At 33.7% G+C, this 22,620-nt stretch overlaps 1 protein-coding gene across 1 annotated transcript; it reads right to left on the reverse strand.

Moving 5' to 3' along the window:
• Positions 1–897: 897 nt before the first annotated feature.
• On the reverse strand, positions 898–22,620 carry ZSWIM2 (zinc finger SWIM-type containing 2). The gene is given in 10 exon segments (XM_090268237.1): positions 898–1,172; positions 1,174–1,640; positions 2,982–3,135; positions 5,332–5,444; positions 6,450–6,534; positions 11,583–11,834; positions 12,856–13,066; positions 19,140–19,180; positions 21,245–21,321; positions 22,468–22,620. Coding segments are annotated over 10 exon segments (1,767 nt in total). The 3' UTR covers positions 898–958.

Here is a 22,620-nt window from a genome sequence, read left to right on the forward strand (position 1 = left end):
TCTTAATTAAATTCAAATATTATTTTCAAAGGACTTTCTCTGCTTGCTACCTTCGTGATTTGATTCATAGAACTATGTATTCCAATACCACCATGTGAGTTTTTCCTTGTTATGTAGATAATAAAAATCAATAAAATCATCAATGTTTTAAAATATTTTTGAAAAGTTACTGAACCATACAATTAAAAAATAAAATAATAATGTAAGAGATATATTTTTCAAGTTAACATTTTAAAACAATGGTTAATTGTTTTGGAAATAGAGCTGATTTTAAGCAATAGATCCTTTAATGTTGATTATATTAAGAAATTTGCTAGTACTTAAAAACCATTATAAATGTGCATAGCTTATAGTATTATAGGCATATTTATTTTATTTCTTGTATAAGAAAGCTACTTTAAGGAAATAAAAAAGAAAACTACCATCTAGATTTTCTTATAGGTTTGTGGTGGTTACTACTATAAGAAAAAGAAAAAAAATATACAAGTACATGGAAAGAATCCCATTGTATGTTATCAGGTGGAATGTTTAAAAACAATGGTCCAGTGCAAGAAAAATGTATTTCCTTAATTTAAGAAATAATAATTTTAATCAGTGTAAAATCAGATATAAAAATTCTAAAAATTATTCATAATTAATAACATTCTAAACAGACTCATCAAGATACCTAGTGCTATAAGTCTTATAAGGGGTGGGCTAATTTCCTTTAAGTGTAGTTATTCATAGACAAGTAGACAAAATGATAACAGAGAAGTTTATACACATTTGTCAAGAGTACATAGTGTTCCATGTTCTACAAATAAAACATTTTATGTTCTCTATCTAAATATTAAAAAGTTATGATGTTTAAAGCGTATTTTAATAACTGAACTACTTCCAATACTAAATATAGCTCAGGACTTTTTTTATTTAAAGGGTAAGATGAAGACCTTCTTGATAGATGACATTTAAAATTTTCTCATACGGTTATCATTCCTTTTAGACAAACTTGGTACCCCAAAATGACAGTAAGAATTAAATCTTCTGAAAGTATTTGATCTCCTGTTTTACTCTCTTTAGTACCAAGAGTCTTCTTTAAATTGTGGTTAATGTTTACAGTCTTTGGTCTTCTTCTGGCTTTGACCGGTGTGGTATTTTTGTTGATACATGGGCTTTCTGTTCCAGTGGGACATATTTTTGGGAGCAATAGAAGGAAAAAATGTTTGAGATAATATTTTCCTAACATTTCTAGTGGGTAAATCTTGAAGATACCTAGGGAAATGTTGGCTAATTTTATATTCATAGATTAATTTTCTTAAATTTGAATCATTTAATTTGATAGAGTATGGATCATCTGTTGTTATATCCCGATAGGTATCTCTGGAACTTTGAGGTGTATTCAGCTTTTCAGAATTATGTTGAGGGATGCTAGGTAAAATTCCAAGTCTCTTTTGTTTTAAGACTAATCCAGTACCAGGAATAAAAAGTCTTGATTCTTCCTGTTTTGACGGATGATCGATGTCCTTGTATGAAACAGAGTGTTGTATGCATCCATTCGTCACTGCCTCTCCCCAAATTAAAGGATTATATATCACTTGTCCATCAACAGGGCATGCATTGCACGTGTGGAGTAACCAACTGTCAATACATTTCCTGTGAAACTTAGAAGAAAAGGCTATAAGTTAATCAGGGGTATAATTATCTTGTTTATAATGTATTATCTATGTAAATTTTTCTGTTACATTATTTTGTTACTATTAAAACTAGCAAAACTGGAAAGTAATCGTCATTTACTTAGTTTTATGAAAATATTTCAAAAAGGTTCTCTTAAGTATGTAATTGGTTATGGGTTATAAGTTTCTTGAAAATAAATGGTAAAACCATTATACATGTGGCATAGTATATAGTATTATATTTTCATAAAATATAATGTAGCTATATTATAATGTCCATTTTCGACATTAAAATGGAAAGCCTTCTATGGATATGATTTTTGTAATTTTGTTTAAAACTACTTATTCAAGCCTTTAATTTTACTGTTTCTAATAAATAAAAATTATTAAATAATAAAGTCATAACCAACTCGAGTCAAAAATTAATCTGATGATGGCAAGATATAAAATCAATCATACTTTTGGGAAGAAAAAATATCAGCTATTTCAACTAAGGGTGTGACTCTATAGCTATAAATGTTTACTTATTGAAACAATTTCATGTTGACAATTTGTACTTCTTACTCTCTTCACTTTTTTCACCCAGTCCCCCAACCACGCCTCTCCCTTCTGGAAACTATCAGTTTGTTCTCTGTATCTATGAGTGTGTTTCTTTCTATATTGGTAGTTACAAAATAGTTATGGGGATGTAAAATACAGCATAGGGAATATAGTCAATAATATTGTATTAACTATATATGATGCCAGGTGAGCACTAAAAATATCGAGGAGGGAGACACTTTGTAAAGTATATGATTGTCTAACCCCTATCCTGTACACCTGAAACTAATACAAAAATAATATTGAATGTAAACTGTAATTGAAAAATAAAATTAAAAAAGGAAAGTTTATTTTAGAGAAAACTTGGTTACAACTGCACAGTGATCAAGCAACGTTAGACTGATTCCATTGAGTTCATTTAAAATAATAATTAACGATGTCAAATTAAGCATATTTCATCCAAAGAATCACAAAAATACATTAAAAAATTAGCATTCTATACGTGTTTCCTTTTTATTGATAACTAAAGCATATAAAAGAATCTAACTTAAAGGGCCATTTTATCTGTCCTAGATAGTGTATACAGAAGTGAGTCCTAATCAATAGGAATCCATTCTTATGGGGCAAAGCTGCCATTTCAATAGTCTTGCTGCAGCCCCTCTACATATACTGTTCAGTTTGAACATCTGCACATAATACAACTAAAAAGTGAAAGGAGAGACTTGAATTGTCACTTTATTTGTGAAAACTGGCCCTACAGGGAAAGTCAAAGTAAAATGTGACCTCTACCTTGTGAGTACATGGCAGCAATCTTACATATTGACCAACACAAAATGGCTTCAAACAAAGTCGACACTGGTAGCCTGGAGCAAGCAGCATACTACTCTTTGTGATCACTAAGAGAGGCAGGGACTTGAGTGCGTGTTTTGGTGTGTAAACCTGGCTGAACGAGAATAAGCAGAGACATGAATATTCATATGTGATTACAGATCAGGAAATAATCAGTAGCACAGGTAATAACCTCCATATAAACAATGCAAATAAACCCAATGTTTTCTTGAACTGAAATAAAGTTTTAAAAAATCTATTGTATTGATTATGAACAAGATGGGCTCAACTTTAACATCAACTTCTTAAAGAACAAAATTTAGTCATTTCAAATACAAATACTAACCTGAAATTTTTTGATCTGTGCTTTTTAATGACAGTGAAACCACAATGGAATTTTGGTAAGTCACATACTCAAATTATTTCAGCCTGAGCCAACATTTAGGCTTTTTATTTTTATTTTTTTTAGAAATACAATCCAATTTACTCTGTCATCTGGCAGGAAGCAAGGTGCACAGTAAACCACATTAAATATTCCAGGCCACTATGATAAATTGGTAGATCATAATCTATAAGGAAATTCAATTTTCCTTGGGATATATGCTTAATACATCTGTATTGTTCGACCATGTTTATGTGACTCTAAAAGTACCAAGCCCATTTTTGTACCCAAAGTCACAAACAACATAACTAAGATCATACAATGTCAATCAATTGCTATTTGATGCCATTAGGAACTGATGAAACAGATAAAACAAATATTTAAAAACAAAAGCTTGGTTAAAAGGTTAGATGCATTCCTTTTATTCAGAAGTCATTCAGAACAAACTTCAAATATACTCTTCAGAAAAGCTTATCCTTACTACTCTACAGGTACACTTTCATCACAGAAATTGTTTTTTTACCACAGTCATGTAATTATTGACTAAAAAAAATAAACCTAACCACACTTTAATCCTGAAACTCTCTCCTTTTATCACTTTTATCACTTTCTCTATCCAGAATGTCCTTCTACCTCTAATGTTCCCCCCAAAATCTCCTAATCCTTACTTATACAATTTATCATCCTAATAGGTTGAAGTGTGATATCTAGCCAGGGTGAAGGGAAAAGGAAACAGAGAGCCTTTGTACAGGGTCATTTTATACCTACAGGCATAAAATGTTCCACAAGAGCTGTGGCCCCCAAAGTGTGTGAAGTACCCACAGAGCATGGGCTAAATATCTACTGGATTGGATAAAATTATATATATACATATATATCTGAACACGCACATTTTTTGTTTGGTTAATTCAGTGACATTATTATTTTTTAAATTATTTCAATTTTATCCCATTCTTTAAAAATGATCTTTTGTGTATTTTACAACGTACCTAATATGCTAATAAAAACAGCAACTTTAAATTTTTAATTGATAAGGAATATGACAAAAGGTCTGGAGGCCTGTGCACTAGCAAATAGTCTAATCTGTGTTCTGAAACACAATCAATATACTCAGTACTCTCCCTCCAAGGGGTGGAGGAGAGGGACAATGAGGCAGAAGAGACTTCCTTCTCCTTGAGGCAAATTACTTCAAAGCAAATATCAAATTCCTATGCATTTTTTCTTTGTATAATTCATCAGTTTTAATTTTACATTTATAAGATGATCATTTAATTACTAAGGAAATTTCTATTACCCCAATACCCAGTACAATCTCTGGTGGAATTAATAATAATTATAGACAACATTATTTGAATATTTACTGTGTGTATTAATTCATTTCATACTCACAGAATTCCTGTGAGGCTGGTTTTAGAATTATAGTAGTCCCTCACCATATCACGATTCACTTATTGCAGCCTCACTGTATCACGGGATTTTAAAAAATATTTTATTTCATTATTTATTGCAGATTTTTTGCTATATCGCAGGATTTTGTGGTACTGTATACATATGTTGTTAAAGTTATGTAGGTTTAAGAGTGTAGAATAAATGTAAGGTTCCTACTTTGCGGGGGGGTCTGGAATGTAATACCCATGATAAGTGAGGGAATACTGTATCCCCATTTTAAAGATGAAGGAAATGTGGCAGAGAGAAGTGGCGTAACTAGCCCAATAGTCATATAGCTAACTTGTGGTTGTACTAGGATTGGATGTAAGCAGTCTGGCTCCAGAGCCTTGCTCTTCACTTGCATACCATAATGTCACCCAGTATATAATAAGTGCTTAATTCATATTTATTGGATAAAGAAATGAATGCAATTTATCAAGCTGAAAATTATATAAATACCCCAAGTCCTACAAGAAATGTAAGTTTCATTGAGAATCTCACCCTTGCTTTTCTTGAAAGTGTGGCATCTTTTCTTCTATGTCATTTCTAATATCTATGTGTTTTACAATTTGATTTGATCTTTTTTCTAGTGATTTCCATCTTTGATTTCTCTTCTGTAATAGGCAAAAAGTAAATGTTACTTTGCAAATCATAAAAAGTTTTATTTTGTGGATTAAAATTAATAGGCTGCATATCAATAACATAATGGGGTGGGTCAGTTGGTAATGTTGAAGACTACTTTTTAAAGGAATGTTGATGGTTTGATGGCTGTCCTTATGATTTATAAATAATGTTATTACATTGGTTATTGTGTTGGATTTTTGTGGGGTACCACTCCTTGTGGTTTTGGGAATTGTAGCCCAGGCTGTGAGCCAGGCAGCCCCCCACCCCCGGGAAGCCTCTAAGTCTCAACAGAAAACTGAAAGGCTGTGAGGCAGACAGGACCAAAGGCCACTTACAGGGTTCCCATGGGAATTGGGTTTAAAAAATACATATTATGCTTTGGAGCTTCCTCTACTTTTTTTATCTCTTAGTTAACTATAAACAATCTCTAGCAAGGAATGTATGAAAACTTGCATTTAATGCCAGTGTGGCGTCAAGATGTTTAATAGACCCTGACACAGACTGGTCACTGTGCCCTCTACATTGATATCTGTAATCAGTAACTGTCAACTGTAACCCAAGCGACTGAAAGCTTATTGATGATTCATAAGTCTTGACCTTGTATCTCCTGAATCTCCTCTTCAATAAAAAGAATGAGGAATGGAGGTCTTGCTCTTTTTCCACTAGAGGGAACAGCCACCTCCTTTTTCTCACCAGACAAAATACATTGTCCTGGATAAATCTGTTCCACCATGGTCATGAAACCTCTGCTGGACAAAGAAGTTTCCAACTGAGCTGGGGCATTGGAAGCAGCTCAGCCTCAGATTTTATAAATTACAAATATAAAAACTGACTGCCTTGTACATCCTTATGAAAAAGAGTTCTCCAAAAATTATGGTCTTTAGTTTTTATTAAGACTCATTTAACTCTATTCCAGAGTGTTATCTATTCTTATTATTCTCAGATTTATTTTACAACACACAAGCATTATATGAAATTCAAGAAGCATACTGTACCTCACGAAATATAAATGGGTGAGAAAGATGACAGCAGCTATCAAAACATTCCTGGCATAAGTGATATTCTATACATTTGGTACACCTAAAAATGCAAAACATACAAGGAAAAACCCAATTATTTTGATGGTTTTTGATGAAAATTTCTGGCCAAAATTTCCTGGGAACTATACAGATATGACAAGGCCATCTCAAATGCCTCACCCTGTCTTAGTTCCCTATTGCTACTATACAAGTTACAACAAATTCAGCAGCTTAAGGAGAACCTAATTTATTATTATGTTGTTTTGTGAGATAGAGATCTGACATGGGTCTCAATGGGATAAAATCAAGGGGTTCACAAGGTAGCATTTTTTGGGTGCTCTGGAGAGATCTCTCTCCTTGTTCTTTCTATCTGCTGGAGGCTGTCCGCCTTCTTAGCTTATCTTACCTTCAGCTTCAAAGTAAGCCATGCAGCATCTCTCTGTGCCTTTCTCCCAGAATTACATTTCCCTCTGACTCTCTTCTTTATTTCCCTCTACCACTTTTAAGAATTCTTGGAGGTCAGCAGGGAGGGGAAAAGAGGGAAAGGAAGGGAGATGGTACAGGAATTAAGAAGCATAGTAGGAGGGAGTGGAGTAGACAGGAAGATGTTGAGAAGAACTATATGCACAACCAATGGGTATGAACTAAGGGTGGGGGGACAACTGGAGGGAGGAGGATCACTGGGTGGAGGAAAACAAAGAGAAAAGAAATTGGGACAACTGTAACAGCATAATCAATAAAGCATATTAAAAAAATAAACAAAAAGAATCCTTGGGATTACAATAGGCCCAGGTAATCCAGGATAATCTCTTTATTTCAAGGTCAGATGATTAGCAACCATAATTTCACTTGAAATCTTAATTGCCCTATAACATGTAGGCAAACATACAGGTACTAGGCATGAGGACGTAGACATATTTGAGAGGGCATTATTTTGCCTACCACACATCTCTTCCATGATGTCTTCCTGTGGTACCTTGGCTTTCATTTATTTCTTTCTCTACATTCTCATGGAATCGACAGCGTCTTAGGTATTCTATCATTTGATTATCCTGTGTTTTCCAATTGTTTCATGAATGCTAGTGTTATACTTAGTTGGATATCTCTTGAAAATAGGGATTGTATTATATTCTTTCTTCTCACAAAAGGGAAAGAGGCATATATATAAAAAGTTTTCAATAAAAACTACTGACAATGGCCATACTACCCAAAGCAATTTACAGATTCAATGCAATCCCTATTAAAATACCAATGACATATTTCACAGACCTAGAACAAATACTCCATAAATTCATATGGAACCAAAAAAGACCCCGAATAGCAAAAGCAATCTTGAGACAGAAGAACACAGCAGGAGGAATCACAACACCAGATATCAAACAATACTACAAAGCCACTGTAATCAAAACAGTATGGTACTGGCATAAGAACAGACATATAGATCAGTGGAACAGAATAGAGAGTCCAGAAATAAACCCAGGCCTCTATGGTCAACTAATCTTTGATAAAGGAGGAAGGAACATAAAATGGAGTGAGAAGAGCCTCTTTAACAAATGGTGCTGGGAGAACTGGATAGGGACCTGCAAAAAAATGAAACTAGACCACCAACTTACACCACACACAAGAATAAACTCAAGATGGATCAAAGACTTAAATGTAAGCCGTGACACCATAAAAGTCCTAGAGGAAAACATAGGCAAGAAAATATCAGATATCTCACGTAACAATCTCTTCACGGATACATCTCCTAAAGCAAGAGAAATAAAGGAAAAAATAAATAAATGGGATTACATCAAACTGAAGAGTTTCTGCTCAGCAAAAGAAAACATCAGCAAGATGAAAAGGAAACCAACCATATGGGAAAACATATTTGCCAATGACATCACAGACAGGGGACTGATTTCCAAAATATATAAAGAGCTGATACGACTCAACATCAAGGAAACAAACAACCCAATTAAAAAATGGGCAAGGGACCTGAACAAACACTTCTCCGAAGAGGACATACAGAAGGTCCATAGACACATGAAAAAATGCTCAACATCATTAGCCATCAGGGAGATGCAAATAAAAACCACAATGAGATACCATTTTACACCAGTCAGAATGGCCATCATCAACAAATCAACAAGCAACAAGTGCTGGCGAGGATGTGGAGAAACGGGAACCCTACTGCACTGTTGGTGGGAATGCAGACTGGTGCAGCCACTATGGAGAACAGTATGGAATTACCTCAAAAGATTAAAAATGGAACTGCCTTTTGAACCAGCGACTCCACTACTAGGATTATACCCGAAGAATCTTGAAACACCAATTCAAAAGAACTTATGCACTCCTATGTTCATTGCAGCACTGTTTACAATAGCTAAGTGCTGGAAACAACCTAAGTGCCCATCTGTAGATGAGTGGATCAAAAAACTGTGGTACATTTACACAATGGAATACTATGCAGCAGAAAGAAAGAAGGAACTCCTGCCATTTGCAACAACATGGATGGAACTAGAGAGAATTATGCTTAGTGAAATAAGCCAGGCAAAGAAAGAAAAATACCATATGATATCACCTAATACAGGAAACTAAAGAACAACACAAACAAAGGAACTAAATAGAACAAAGAGCAGAATAGCAGTCAATAGGGGGGAGGGGAGAGGGAGAGAAGGGGGATAAGTAAGGGAAGGGATTAGTCAAAGAACCTGTATAAAAGACTCATGGACATGGACAACGGGGAGGGATATGATTGCGGGAGAGGGGGTGGGTTGGGTGGGGGAGAGAAATTAGGGGAAAAGGGGACAACTGTAACTGAAAATCCAAAATAAAATTAAAAAATTAAAAAAAAATCATAAAAAAAATAAAAAAATAAAAATAAACTGAGTCCATATTCTGTTAAAAAAAAAACAAAACTACTGACATATTTAAAACTTCACTTTTCACAAAAGTTCACTCTCAAATTTATATCACTTATAAAAATTTTGCCACAGCAGAGAATTCTAATTTACTGTAGCAATATTCACTAATAAAGTAATATTGTGAGCAAATAAACTTATTTTCTTACTCAAGTTACCTAAGCTTTAGAAGACTATTTCCATGAGAAATCTGGGAAACTATGTCCTTCAGTCATCTTAGAAGCAGCAAGTGCTAACTTATTCATTATTACTATTTATACATGCAGGGAAGAGTCTTAATAATTAACATTAATCAATGGTGCAGTTACTTCAATACATTAAATTATGCTGGGCTAGAAAATATAAGCATTTCTATATTTTCACATACCTATGATATTTTTGGGATTAATTTCTTGAAAGTAGCTATAATGTAAAACTCTAACAAGGACCTGTAAAGCTTTCCAGTTTACCTTGTCTCCTACTCAATCCATTCCAAAAACTACTAGAAATAGTTTTTAGGCCAATGACTGATATGGACTGATATGTTAGTATTTGAGAAGATGGAAGTAGTGAAATCAAAAATGTTAGAAATTCATTCTTTAATTTGTAACAGAGGTTGGATATAGAGGTGAATGACTGTGAGCCAAACCCATTGAGAAGTTATTCTCCACGGACAGCGTAGAGCATGAGACAGGAAGCAGAACAGCAGGGAATGCCTGTATTGAGGAGTAGTAAGAACAGTCACCTATGAGAACAGAGAGAACAGCCAGAAAGCCCAGAGTGACAGAGGAGTACATACACAGTCATTAACAAAATACTCAGAAGCAGGATTTAACATCTACTAAAACCACGCATTAACCATTTACATTGTGGTTTTCGTATGTACTTGTCTCCCACAGCTGTTCTTCCGAACATTTTATTTTCACCTGGAACCTTAGCTCCTTATTGTTCTGATCCATTCTTCTTGAAAAAAATTAAATGACTCAAAAATCAGCTGCTAATGCCAAATATTGTCTTCCCTTTTTCTAGAACCCTTTAAACAGCATTCCTAAAACTAGCTAAACACCTCCTGCTAAACCTTTATAAACATTCTGCGCTTCTTCCTCAAGTGAAATGCTCCCTCTAGTCTTCTCAGGCCAGCTGTTTTCCAGTAAAGAGTTTTGCTAATGGTGCTCTAGTTAACGTCTTTCTATGTGATACAGAGAAAACAAAGGACTAAAAGAATTCGGAAAAAAAGTGTCGTGGTTTTATGAGCGGGTTTTAAAAATATATTTATTGGACTCATAATGTAATTCCTGGAAGACTGAAAAGTAAATTTTTTTTTTTTTTAGCATTAATGACAATGTCAGGCCATCTTTCACTTTCTTCTTTTTTTAAAAAAATAATTTATTTATTTGTTTGCTTATTTATTTCATTTTTAGAGGGAGGGGAAAGGAGAAAGGGAGAGAAACATCACTGTGTGGTTGCCTCTCACTCGCGCCCCCAACTGGGGGCCTGATGTTCAACCTAGTAATGTGCCCTGACTGGGAATCGAACCAGCAACACTTGGTAAACTGATGTATTTTAACAAAAAATTAAGCTTGAAATAAAATATTTTCTTCATAACAGTTAACTTAAAATTTTAATTAAGATAGCATAATTTCCCAAGCAGAGCAATTAACTGATGTTTTAATGTGGCAACTATGGGACTGCTTGCGAAAGTAATGGAAATTGCTTATTCTAATAAGAATCTTCTTGTTGCAGCATAAGACACAAAAGAAAACAAAATAATGAACTTGTTGATATTTGGAATAGGGAAACTTGATTAAATATTCAGTCAATCTAGTCAATATCCCTCTGGCTGAAACCCAGGAGCTTTTGGCGGTTCAAAGGAAGTTACAGAGGTTGAGAAGTTTATCTAGCAAAGCTCTGAGCTTGGAAATTCATCTAAGACAAATCAAGAAAGTCTGTGTCTGGAACTTCCAAGACAGGATACTACTTCAGATTCTCAATCTGGTCAGGAGTGCAAAGCCAATACCGTTGTGTAAGTGAGGAAAAAACAAAGTTCTGAGGTACTGGGATGACATAAATCTCTAGACTGGAAATCCTAAATAAACGCCCATCCATAAAACAAAAAACACTATGTAAAGGAGGAAAGGAAGAAGACAGGCTAGACAACTGCTACTCTAATGCTCAAAAGTTTGCTAAAGTTAAAAAACTTGTTCATAATTTTACTGATGACACTTACTTATAACATCTTCCCTCAATTGGAAATTGTTTACAGTTATTACAGGGAATTCCAAGTTGTTTGTCCAGTTGCTCTTTCTCAGCTGCAGTCACAAGTTTGCTAGAGTTTTTGAATTCCTCCAAAATAAGTTTTAATGGTGCAAACTCTTTCCTACACAGAGGACATTTCAACATAGAAGTGTTTGATATTGTATCCTGATAATTAGCTAAGATCTTCATGCATTTTATATGCATATTATTGCCGCAGCCAAACCTGTTAAAATTAAATTAGATTACCATTTGTAAATACAAAGTTATATATATTTATATAAATAAAATGTCTCTGCTACTATCTTTGTTTCCCATATAAATATTCTGATTTTCTAGGTATACGTAGCTTAATTACATACATAAACATATACCCTATCTTCTCTTATCTATCTAATCTATCATCATCAATTTAATTTAGTACATCAGAATTCCAAATTCCCCCCATGCCAATAAAATGGTGCTAAAATTTTTTTCAGCATTAAAATATTTTTCGTTTGTAAAGTGAGAATACATATAATCTTAACTAAAAAGAACATTATAACAATACTTATTGCTTTTGAAATAAAAAGCATCACTGCAAGCATGGGCATTGCCTTATTTTTCTAGAAATCACACAATATGTGGTAGTACCCAATAAATATCTACTGAGAGAAATAATATTTTGGGAAATAGTTAATATCTTTAAAATACACAATAAAAAGAGTCATATGAAACATTATAGTGTGGATGAAAATTTTGGCAAATAATCAGGAGATCAAACAGTTGCCCACATTTTCCAAGTCCAAGTGCCTTGAAGAATAGTTGACTATGACACTCTCAATAAACATTTGTATAAAATTTTTAATTATTTAGGCTTAAAAATAGTTTAGAAAAACTGAAAAGAATTTTTATCATTTAAAGTAAAACAATCTTTACTTTCAAAAACTCTTTGTAATTACTCTATACCATGGCATTTATTCATGTGTTAAAACAAAAATGTAAAAATTATTGCACTTTAATAAACTTAAAGTGAAAAGGGGAATAAAGTGGAATTATGCTTTAATTTTCACCCTTTAAAATGTAGCCCAGAAATATTTAGACCAAGAGCAGGACCTCTCACAACGTCTATGTTAGGAAACAAAAGAAGGCCAATTAAACATGATAATTTAAATACATATTGTTTCTCTATCAACATGTCTCATAATGGAATAAATTACAAAGATTAAATTCAAATTTTTTCATAAGTTTTAGATTTAAAAAATCACCTGCAAAAGGTGACAGGAAGCCTTTTCTCTAAAAGTATTTCTTGACAAATAGAGCAGACATCATCTGAACCAATCTCTTTCTGTTTAATGTACCCGTCTTCCTCAATATGTGAGTTTTCATCATTTGCTGCATTTTGGGAAACTTGAACTTGATGTATTCCCTGAAGCAATTCATTGATTTCTCCTTCCGTGAGACCTAACTTCAATGCATCTAGTGAAAAATCCCAAAGTATTAAAATTCAGTAGCAAAATTAAAAATACAAAAATGTAACAACTTATGCTGAAAGCTAGCATTTTCTTTCAAATGTCAGTTGAATTATTACACTCACCTTTACCACTTTTTTTTTTTGTAGTTCTTTTGGAACCAAATGGTTAGAAAAGAGTATAGAAAGAATGGAAGTTAGTTTGTTTTTCTCACTGAAGAGTAAATGCAACTAGTGGATTATAAGGGTTTTGGATTAATTTTATTATAGTGTTCATTCTGGATTGGTATTATAATTATGTCTTAAATTTTTATCTGTTCATTTTTGCATGAACAAGTATTTTATCAACATTCAGAAATATCAAAAGAATTGGGCATAGATACATAAACAGGAAGTAAGGATATTTGAATAATACTAATATAATTTGTATTTGTTACATTAATAAGAAATAGGAGGGCAAGACTTAATTAATTGTGCCTGTTTTCTTGTCTCATTTTTATGTCCCTAAAAGAGTGTGTTAGCAGCCATATCCTTCACAGTTTTAGTAAATATTTCTCAGGTCAGTCTATTATAAACTATATTGCCTGTACCCTTAGGGTGCACATTCTTTGAATTCTGAATTTTCTCCATCCTGTTTATAAGAAATTGTATTCTAAGTGCATATAGTTTTGACCAAGGCATCCAAGATTCCTTAATTTTCTCACCTAGCCCTATGTTTCTTTTTCTTTCCCTCTCCTAAACATGCCACAATTTAAATGCCAGCTGTTATTGATCCCTTTGATTTCTGATATTCATTTTATACATTCTTTAATACATATAGATTAAAATTATTTGCAAGATAACGAAAAAGCTCCATTTCCTAGATACTCTGAATTAAACCTTGACAATACTGGGGGAAAAAAAAAGCTACATTTCAATACAGAAATCTCTGTTCTTTGTCTGAAGAGGGGTGGCAGATGGAATGTAGGAGGGTATAATACTTTAATTAACCATTACTTTGGAGGATGAGAGATATTTGTAACAGAGACAGGCAACATCTGCTCCCTAAAAAAGTGGGGAGGATAATGAAGAACAAAAGATTGTGCTTTTGAGAACAAAGATTCTGTAAGTCAGAAGAAATACTGAAACATAGAAGTTCATAAGAGAAGGTGGTCATGAACTGTTCTACATGGTGTAACATAAATTGTAGAATAAAAGGGAGAAACAAACTCTTTTCAATTTAATTTGGAAAAATTAGTGTATGAGACTATGGAAGAACATTCTTTTATAGAGAAGAGCAAGGTAGCTAGTCTTATGAGATATCACAATTTATTACAAAAACAATAAGTAATAGAACTCACTGAATAATAGCCATTATGGAACAAGGATGGAAAGAAACACTATTCAATAACTGTTATTGAGATAACTGGGTAGCAATATGGAGAAAATTTTTTGATATAGTGCATTAAAATATATTTTAAAAATAATTCTCCTGTTTCTTTTAATTTTTTAAAAGTAAATACAGTTACTAGAAAATTACATATGTGACTCACAATATATTTGTGCTGCATGGCCCTAGCATAGAAGGCTTGTGAAAATGATATGGAAAATAATGTAGAGAAAACCAACACTTTGTAGAGGATATTAACTTCAGAAGGATAAAATGGAGAAACAGAATAAAAGAAATATGTATAAAATCATGCAACCTAATCATTGTGTATGAAGTGACTGGGATAGAGGATGAAGGAGAGAGTAAGTGACATTTCAGAAATAACTTTTATAAAAAAGATTTTATTTATTTATTTTTGGAGCGAGGGGAAAGGAGAGAGAAAGAGAGGGAGAGAAACCTCTGACCTTTCAATTTGTGGGACTGCTCCCAATCCACTGAGCCACACCAATCAAAGCCAGAAAAAACTTTTTGTCTATAGTGCAGGGGAGGAAGCCACAAAGTGAAGGTGCTGGAAACAAGGAAGCCACAAAGAATAGTACTAAGGGATGATGAAGGTTGAACAATGGTGAGACCAGGCATGGAGAGATTAGAACACCACTGAGAAGTACAGTAGGTAGGATGTCAACACAAACAGGATTTGTTTTAGACAGAGGTACTAAATATATGAGAGAAGATAACGAGAGGAAAAATTCAGAAGATTTCTAGCTTTGAGACTAAAGAAAACAGAAAGCCAATATGTGAGGTAGAGAATATAAGAGGGAAGCATATAAGAGGGAAATCTAACATTTAAAATGCTATTGGGACCTCCAGAATTGAGCTGCCCACAAGGCAGCTGGAAATACTGGTGTGTTGATCTCAATGGTTATAATGGTAACAGCTGGAGACATAAACAAACAGGAGACATTTCTAAGAGAATATGCAGAGCAAGAGAAGAGTACAAAATTGGAGAAGAAATTGAAGAAGATGCAAATAAGTACATATATGTACCGTGTTCATGGAAAAGAAGAATTAACATCATCAAAATGTCCATGCTACCCAACGCCATCTATAGACTCAATGCAATTCCTATTAAGATAATGTCAGGTAAGATAGATAGCAAACCAAGGCAGGGAGGAAGAGGGATATATGTCCCACCCACTGGCTCAGCTGTCCTTGAAATTCTTTTCCACTATCTGGGAAAAAACACCTTTGAAACTGTGCTTTCATCCCAAGGCCTGAAAGGTTGGAAAGGGCCCATAGGGCCTAAAGGAAGAAGTCCATTAACACCTTTGGGTATTCACACCCCTGTACTGGAAAGCTATCACCACCTTTACCTGTCAATCAATATGTAACTTCTTCACCCTCCCCCATCCCATCAACTATGTAAGTCCTCAGAACAAAGGACTCGCTCTCCAGCTGCCCAGCCTCAGGCCACCCTGGCTCAGACTCTTGCTCTTGCCACCTCTGCCCTTGCCAACCTTGCTCTTCCCCTTCTCCCCAACCTTGACAAGGCCCGTTCTCTACCATGAGAACATATTACCAGTAAACCCTGTTGGCTTGAACAATAATGGACTCGCTGATCTGTAATTCTATACTGTGTTGGTGAGAAGAATTGAGTTTCTAGGAGTTTCTCCTGTAACAATACCAACAGAGTATATCACAGAACTAGAAGAAAAATTCCAAAAATTTATATGGAACCACAAAAGACCCAGAATAGTCATAGCAATCCTGAGAAGGAAGAACAAAGATGGAGGAATCATGTTACCTGATATCAAACTATATTACAAGGCCATAGTAACCAAAACAGCAAGGTACTGGCCTAAAAACAGACATACAGATCAATGAAGTGGAATAGAGAGTCCTGAAATAAACCCACACCTTTACAGTCAATTAATATTTGACAGAGGAGACAAAAACATACAATGGGCTAAAGATAGTTTATTCAATAAATGGTGTTGGTAAAATTGGACAGATACATGCAAAAAAATAAAACTAGACCACACACAAGAATAAACTCAAAAATGGATTAGACTTAAATGTTAGACTCAAAACTGTAAGGATCATAGAAGAAAACATAGGCAGGAAAATCTTGGACATTTCTTGTAGCAATATTTTTTCCTGATATATCTCCTTGGGCAAGGGAATCAAAGAAAAAAAAATAAACAAATAGGACTACACCAAACTAAAATGTTTTTTCACAGCAAAGGAAACCATCAACAAAATGAAAAGACAGCTCACTGAAAGGGAGAACATATTTATGATATAACTGATAAGGGGTTAATATTCAAAATTTATAAAGAATTTATAAAACTCAATAGCAAAAACTTCCAAACAATTCAATTTAAAAATGTGCAAAGGACTTGAATAGATATTTCTCCAAAGAGGACATACAGATGGCCAATAGACATATGAAAAGATGTTCAACATCACTAATCATCAGAGAAATGCAAATTAAAACCACAATGAGATATCTTCACCCTTTCAGAATAACTATCATCAATAAATCAACAAACAAGTGCTCATGGGGATGTGGAGAAAGGGGAACACTTGTGTACTGTTGGTGGGATTGCAGACTGGTGCAGCCACTGTGGAAAGCAGTATGGAATTACCTCAAAAAATTACAAATGGATCTGCCTTTTGACCCAGCGATCCCACTTCTGGGAATATATAATATCCTAAGAATTCCAAAACACCAATCAGAAAGTATATACCCTTATGTTAATTGCAGTGTTATTTGCAAAAGCCCAGGTACCCATCAGTAGGTAAATGGATGAAAAAGCTGTGGTATATACACAATGGAATACTACTAAACTGTAAAAATGAAATCTTACAGCTTGTGAAAGCAAAGATGGACCTGGAGAGTATTAATCTAAGTGAAATAAGCCAGTCAGAAAAAGATAAGTACCTATAATTTCATTTATATGTGGAATCTAATGAACAAAATTAACAAACAAAGTAGAAACAGACTCATAGATACAGAGAACAGACTGACAGTTGTCAGAGGAGAGAGGGGTTGGGTGGTTGGGTGAAAAAGGTGAAGGGATTAAGCAAAGAAAAAACCCAGGCACAGACAACAGTGTGGTGATTATCAGAGAGAAAGGGTTGGGGGGAAGTAGAGAGGGTGAAGAGGTGATAAATGGTGATGGAAGGAGACTTGGGGTGGTGAACACACGATACAATATACAGATGATGTATTATAGAATTGTACACCTGAAACCTGTTTCGGACATCCCACCAGCGGAGTCCATGGCGTTGTGGATGAAATGAATATATGCACATGGACTGCAAGAATCCCATGGAGAAGAGGAGACAAAACTGGCCACTCTCTAAAGGAGAAAGTGTAGTTTGCCCCTGCCTGAACAGGCTTTTATTAACTCTTTAGGTGAATTACATCCAAGAAAGTTATAAATCATTGTGACAATTATTGCCTTATATGATTATTACTTTTATATAACAGAGGAAAGAATGTTACACATGCATGGATGATAAGGATAACTGATCTAGCCACATCCTGTCCTTGAAAATCAGCTCAGAACAGACCCTATGAAACTGCCTCAAGGTTATATGCTGAACATCTGTTGTTCTCAGCCCAGGATGATGGGGTTCTTTAGTAGAAAGCAAGCAGGCCTGATTCCCCACAGGAAAACCGGTGTGTGGAGTGGGTCCTGTGTGCTGCCACACTCCCAGTGGTTTTCCAAATCTGAGGCAAGGTTACATTTGCCACCACCAAGCACCCCGGCTTCCCATGGAAATCTATATAATTTTATTAACCAGAGTCACCCCAACAAATTCAATAAAAATTTTAAAAAGTAAAATCCCTGTGGAACACTACTGTTAATTTATTATCCAGTATAACTTTTAAATAGCTACAGTGATTATACTTATGTAATAGCTGGGGATAAATGTACTTGTCTAAATAGAACTGATACCCTTTGAATTAAAAAAGAAAAAAGAAAACTGATTATCACTTTAATGCTTTATGTATATTATGAACATTTATTAATAAATTTTAAATGCTGTTACAATTCTTAGATGGGTCTACTATAGGTCAAATAATTCATTGACTACAGAGAACACTTTTATAATGGCAGTATCTTAATTATAAAGTGTAAAAATTTAAATAACCTGTACTAAAATTATTTTTGTTTTTTATTTTTGAGGACTCTAGAATTTAAAGTTACACAACTCTGTGCCTGATTTTAAACACAATTTAAGTACTGACATAAAAACCATTTTGCTTTAAAATATGTATATTTTTTGCATAAAAACTTTAGTCAGTAAACATTTTTGAATGAAATTATGTCAATTATCTATTTCAGGGATCTAAAAATTATATGTTATTTTTCTCATATTTAAAATACTTTAATACAGAAAATTGTGAATCTTGTCTCAGAACCCCTGAGAGAAATTTTTTCTACTGAATAACAACTGGCCATTGTTTCACCTCTTTTTTTATTAAGTGCCTTTGAATTTGAAAATGGCATAAGAAGTTACATTTTTTATTGAATAGGAAGAAAAATGTTCCAACTGTCTTAAGTGTAACAAACTGGGCTATCGAAAGTTCTCAGATTGTCTAGAAAATTAACTGTCTAAATTCAGAATATGTCTAGATACAAGTAATTAGATTTGTTAATTTCAAATTAGTAAAACAAGTAAAAGCATATACAACTTACATTCATGATTCCTTGGAAGCTTGAATTTTTTCAACAAGATCCTAATATTCACAGGAGGAAAAACAAAATAACAAAACAAAAAACAAACAACAAACCACGTTTATTTCTGATATAACCTCAAATGATATTGTTTCATTTTAATTTTAGAATAGGAATGGCATTATAAAATTTATGCTGTTGAATATGTAGGGGTAAACTTAAAACTTTCATCAGTTCCCTATTATAATAGCTAAATTTAAGTTTTAAAATAAGCATATGTTTTAAAAAAGTATGGTAAATGGAAACAAAATACATTTACAGTAAAGAGATTTGCCAGAGAGAGCCCATGTATTTCTTCATGACATAAATTCCTTCACAGAGAGAAGTTACTGAGGTTAGGTATTCATAGTACTTCCTTGAACTTTCCCAGAAGTCTCCTACTCCTAGAAATGATGAATAATTTTCTGGATAGAGTACCAAATGACTGTTTTCCTACATATACCATTATTATGTATGAAAGAAAAAGATATTTTCAAATATCACCAATTAAAATAGAATATGGCTATGTTTTAAAAGTGGGAAATATATTGGGTTGGTCAAAAGTTTGTTTGATTTTGTAAGATGGATCTAATAGTGCTTAGTTGTCTTTAACTTCATTCAAAACAATTTTGTTAGATTGTATTGTGACAGCTGTCATACTAGCATGCATTAAAAAAACATGAAAATTGGTGAAGTTTTGTGTAGCCATTTTAATATTGAAGATGGAAGAAAATAAATGACATTTTCAGTGTTATTATACTTTATTATTTCAAGAAAGGTAAATATGCAACTGAAACTCAAAAAAAGATTTGTACAGTGTATGGAGAAAGTGCTGTGACTGATCGAATGTGTCAAAAGTGGTTTCTGAGGTTTTGTATTGGAGATTTCTCACTGGACAATGCTCCACAGTTGGGCAGACCAGTTGAAGTTGATAGCAATCAAATTGAGACAATGATTGAGAACAAGCAATGTTACACCACACAGGAGACAGCTGACATCCTCAAACTATCCAAATCAATAAAGTTATTGGTAAAAATGAAATATATATCTTTTTTTCTTTAATAGGAAAAAATAAATGGATGTTTTGGCCAACCCAGTATATTAAATTCTTACTGAATATATTAAGTATATTTTAGTATATTAAATACTTGGATTGTAGTTCCATCCAGTTTATAGTTCATATAGTTAATATATTACAGAACTAACAGAACAGAATGCCCTTGCCCCAAGGAAGCTGGCATAAAATAAAAATGGGAAAAATCTATTTTAAGTATAATAATAAAACAAAATTGCAAGTTTTGAAAAGATCATATTTTGTATCTTTAAGCTAACTAGAGCAAATAACTTACATTAGTAGGTGCTCAGTAGCAACAGATCAAAACAAATAATTTGGTAAATAAAAGCATTAGAAATATAGATACTATACTTTTTAAAATCTGTAAACAAAAGCATTAGAAATGAGAAACACACTATCGCCTTAATTTGTTTGATAATTTTCTCTCCAATTTTCTATTATAGTATAATGATTTGTTGGTAGAAGTATAGTAGGTAAACAAAATGAACTGAGTTAAACTAAATGCAAATAATTAAAAAAAATTGGGGGGGATTCCCTTACAAATAGATTCTGACACTAGAGGAAAATTTTCAGATTTGACAGAACTAACCTTTAGTTAAGTCCTATTTCTATCTTGAAAGACTCACTCACAGTCAAATGCTTATTGAAAAGGAAAACAATAAATTAAAAAAATATATATATAATGAACCACATAGTTATCAATGATCTGAGTCAGGGAGTTTTTTCCTGTCTTATACATTAGATTTCACATTTGTATATAATAAGATTCTAAAATTTATTTTTTCTTATTAAAAACCTTAACATTCAAAACATGTAGAGGTGACAGTATGTTTTTCAACTTAAATCTTACTTAAAATACCCTAAAGTACTTGATAAGCTATGACCATGTACCTTAATATTTTCCCAGCACCAAATTTCTTTAATCTTGCAGTACTCAAACAATGAAAAAGGCAAAACATGTAACATATTTAGATGTTCCTTTCTGGAAGATCTACATTACAAAGTCACTTACCAGCATATATGCCTACAAAGTTCCCTTTTTTTCTGAAATGTGGGACAGTTACAAACATGAAGATTTCCTAGAAGAACCTTTAAAGAAAAATGCATACTTTTAAAAACTCCAGTTAATTTTTAGAGTTAGAGTAAAACTAAGTTAATGGATAATTAGATTAAAAGAGATTTCAAGAGATAATTTACTTTAGGTAACTCTGAAATGTGGAGTATCATCTACAGGGACATCTTATTTCTTAACGCCAGTCTTATTTTTCACTGAATATATTCTTTGCATTATCAGTTAAAACTGATTTTAAAAGAGCTACACTTGCATTATCACTTAAGACTGTTTTTGAAAGATCTACACTTAGGCAAATGAAAAGAAATGTAACTTTTAAAGCTTTAAAAAAATCTCTATTATTTTTGCTAAGAGGAAATTTTACTTGCAGTGAAGCTAAAGAACTTTTTTAGATTTTAGATTTTTGTTTTGTAAATTTGAATTGTTGTTTATTTAATTTTATTAGAGGATAAGTTTGTTTACCAAGTCTATACTGGCTAAAAACATGTATTCAATACAGTGCTGTAAGCAACAAAGTGATAAAAGGATGTGTAAATGAGCACAGGTTAGTGATCTGTATTCAGTACTTAAAATGCGTAACACTGAGTTACAAATTTGCAAGTCAATACTGAGAGGTAATGCGGTATCTGAGAGTAGGATATGCGACTATTTGAAATATCTGTGGTCTTTCAGCAAAATTAAACAATTTTTTTGTTCATTAAGATCTTTCCAAGGCACCACAATTTAAAGACTTAAAAAAGGGGTCTTATAGCTTCAGAGTGACTAAAGAAAAACAGATTTTCAGTATTTAGCAAATATATACAGAATGCAGATTGTAGAATTCTCATTTCGTTTCAGTTACGGGGCTAGTGACTGCTAACAACGGCTCCCAGAACATACATATAGCAAACCGTCCATTCCCAGGAAACGTCTCACTTTTTCAAGCCCAAAGATCAAAGGCCATCATCTTACAAGACGTTGGAGGCAATCTGGAGCCCTAAGCTCCAATAATGAAACTTGTCTAACAGATACTATTTCCCTCCGCAATGTGCACATCTTTCCTGAGTCTGGAACTCTCGGGAATGCGGTGCCGCAGAGAGAAGCCGCAGACACTGAGAGGGCGGGCGGCTACAGGGCGAACCTGGGGGCTGGGGCGCGGGGAGAAAGTTGGGGGCGGTAGTTACTCGGAAATCCTTGTTTTCCGGCTCCTCCTCTCTCAGCAGGAAGCCGGTGGGGCCGGTCTCTCGCACAAGATAGATGCTGCTGCTCAGCGCTTGGTGCTGCCGCCAGCTCAAAAGTCTTTGCCTTTTAGAGGCCTTAGAGCCTCCGCGAAGCAT

This window comes from Furipterus horrens, unplaced genomic scaffold (genome assembly GCF_987537825.1).
Source record: "Furipterus horrens unplaced genomic scaffold, mFurHor1.1.pri manual_scaffold_1, whole genome shotgun sequence".
Taxonomy (NCBI): domain Eukaryota; kingdom Metazoa; phylum Chordata; class Mammalia; order Chiroptera; family Furipteridae; genus Furipterus; species Furipterus horrens.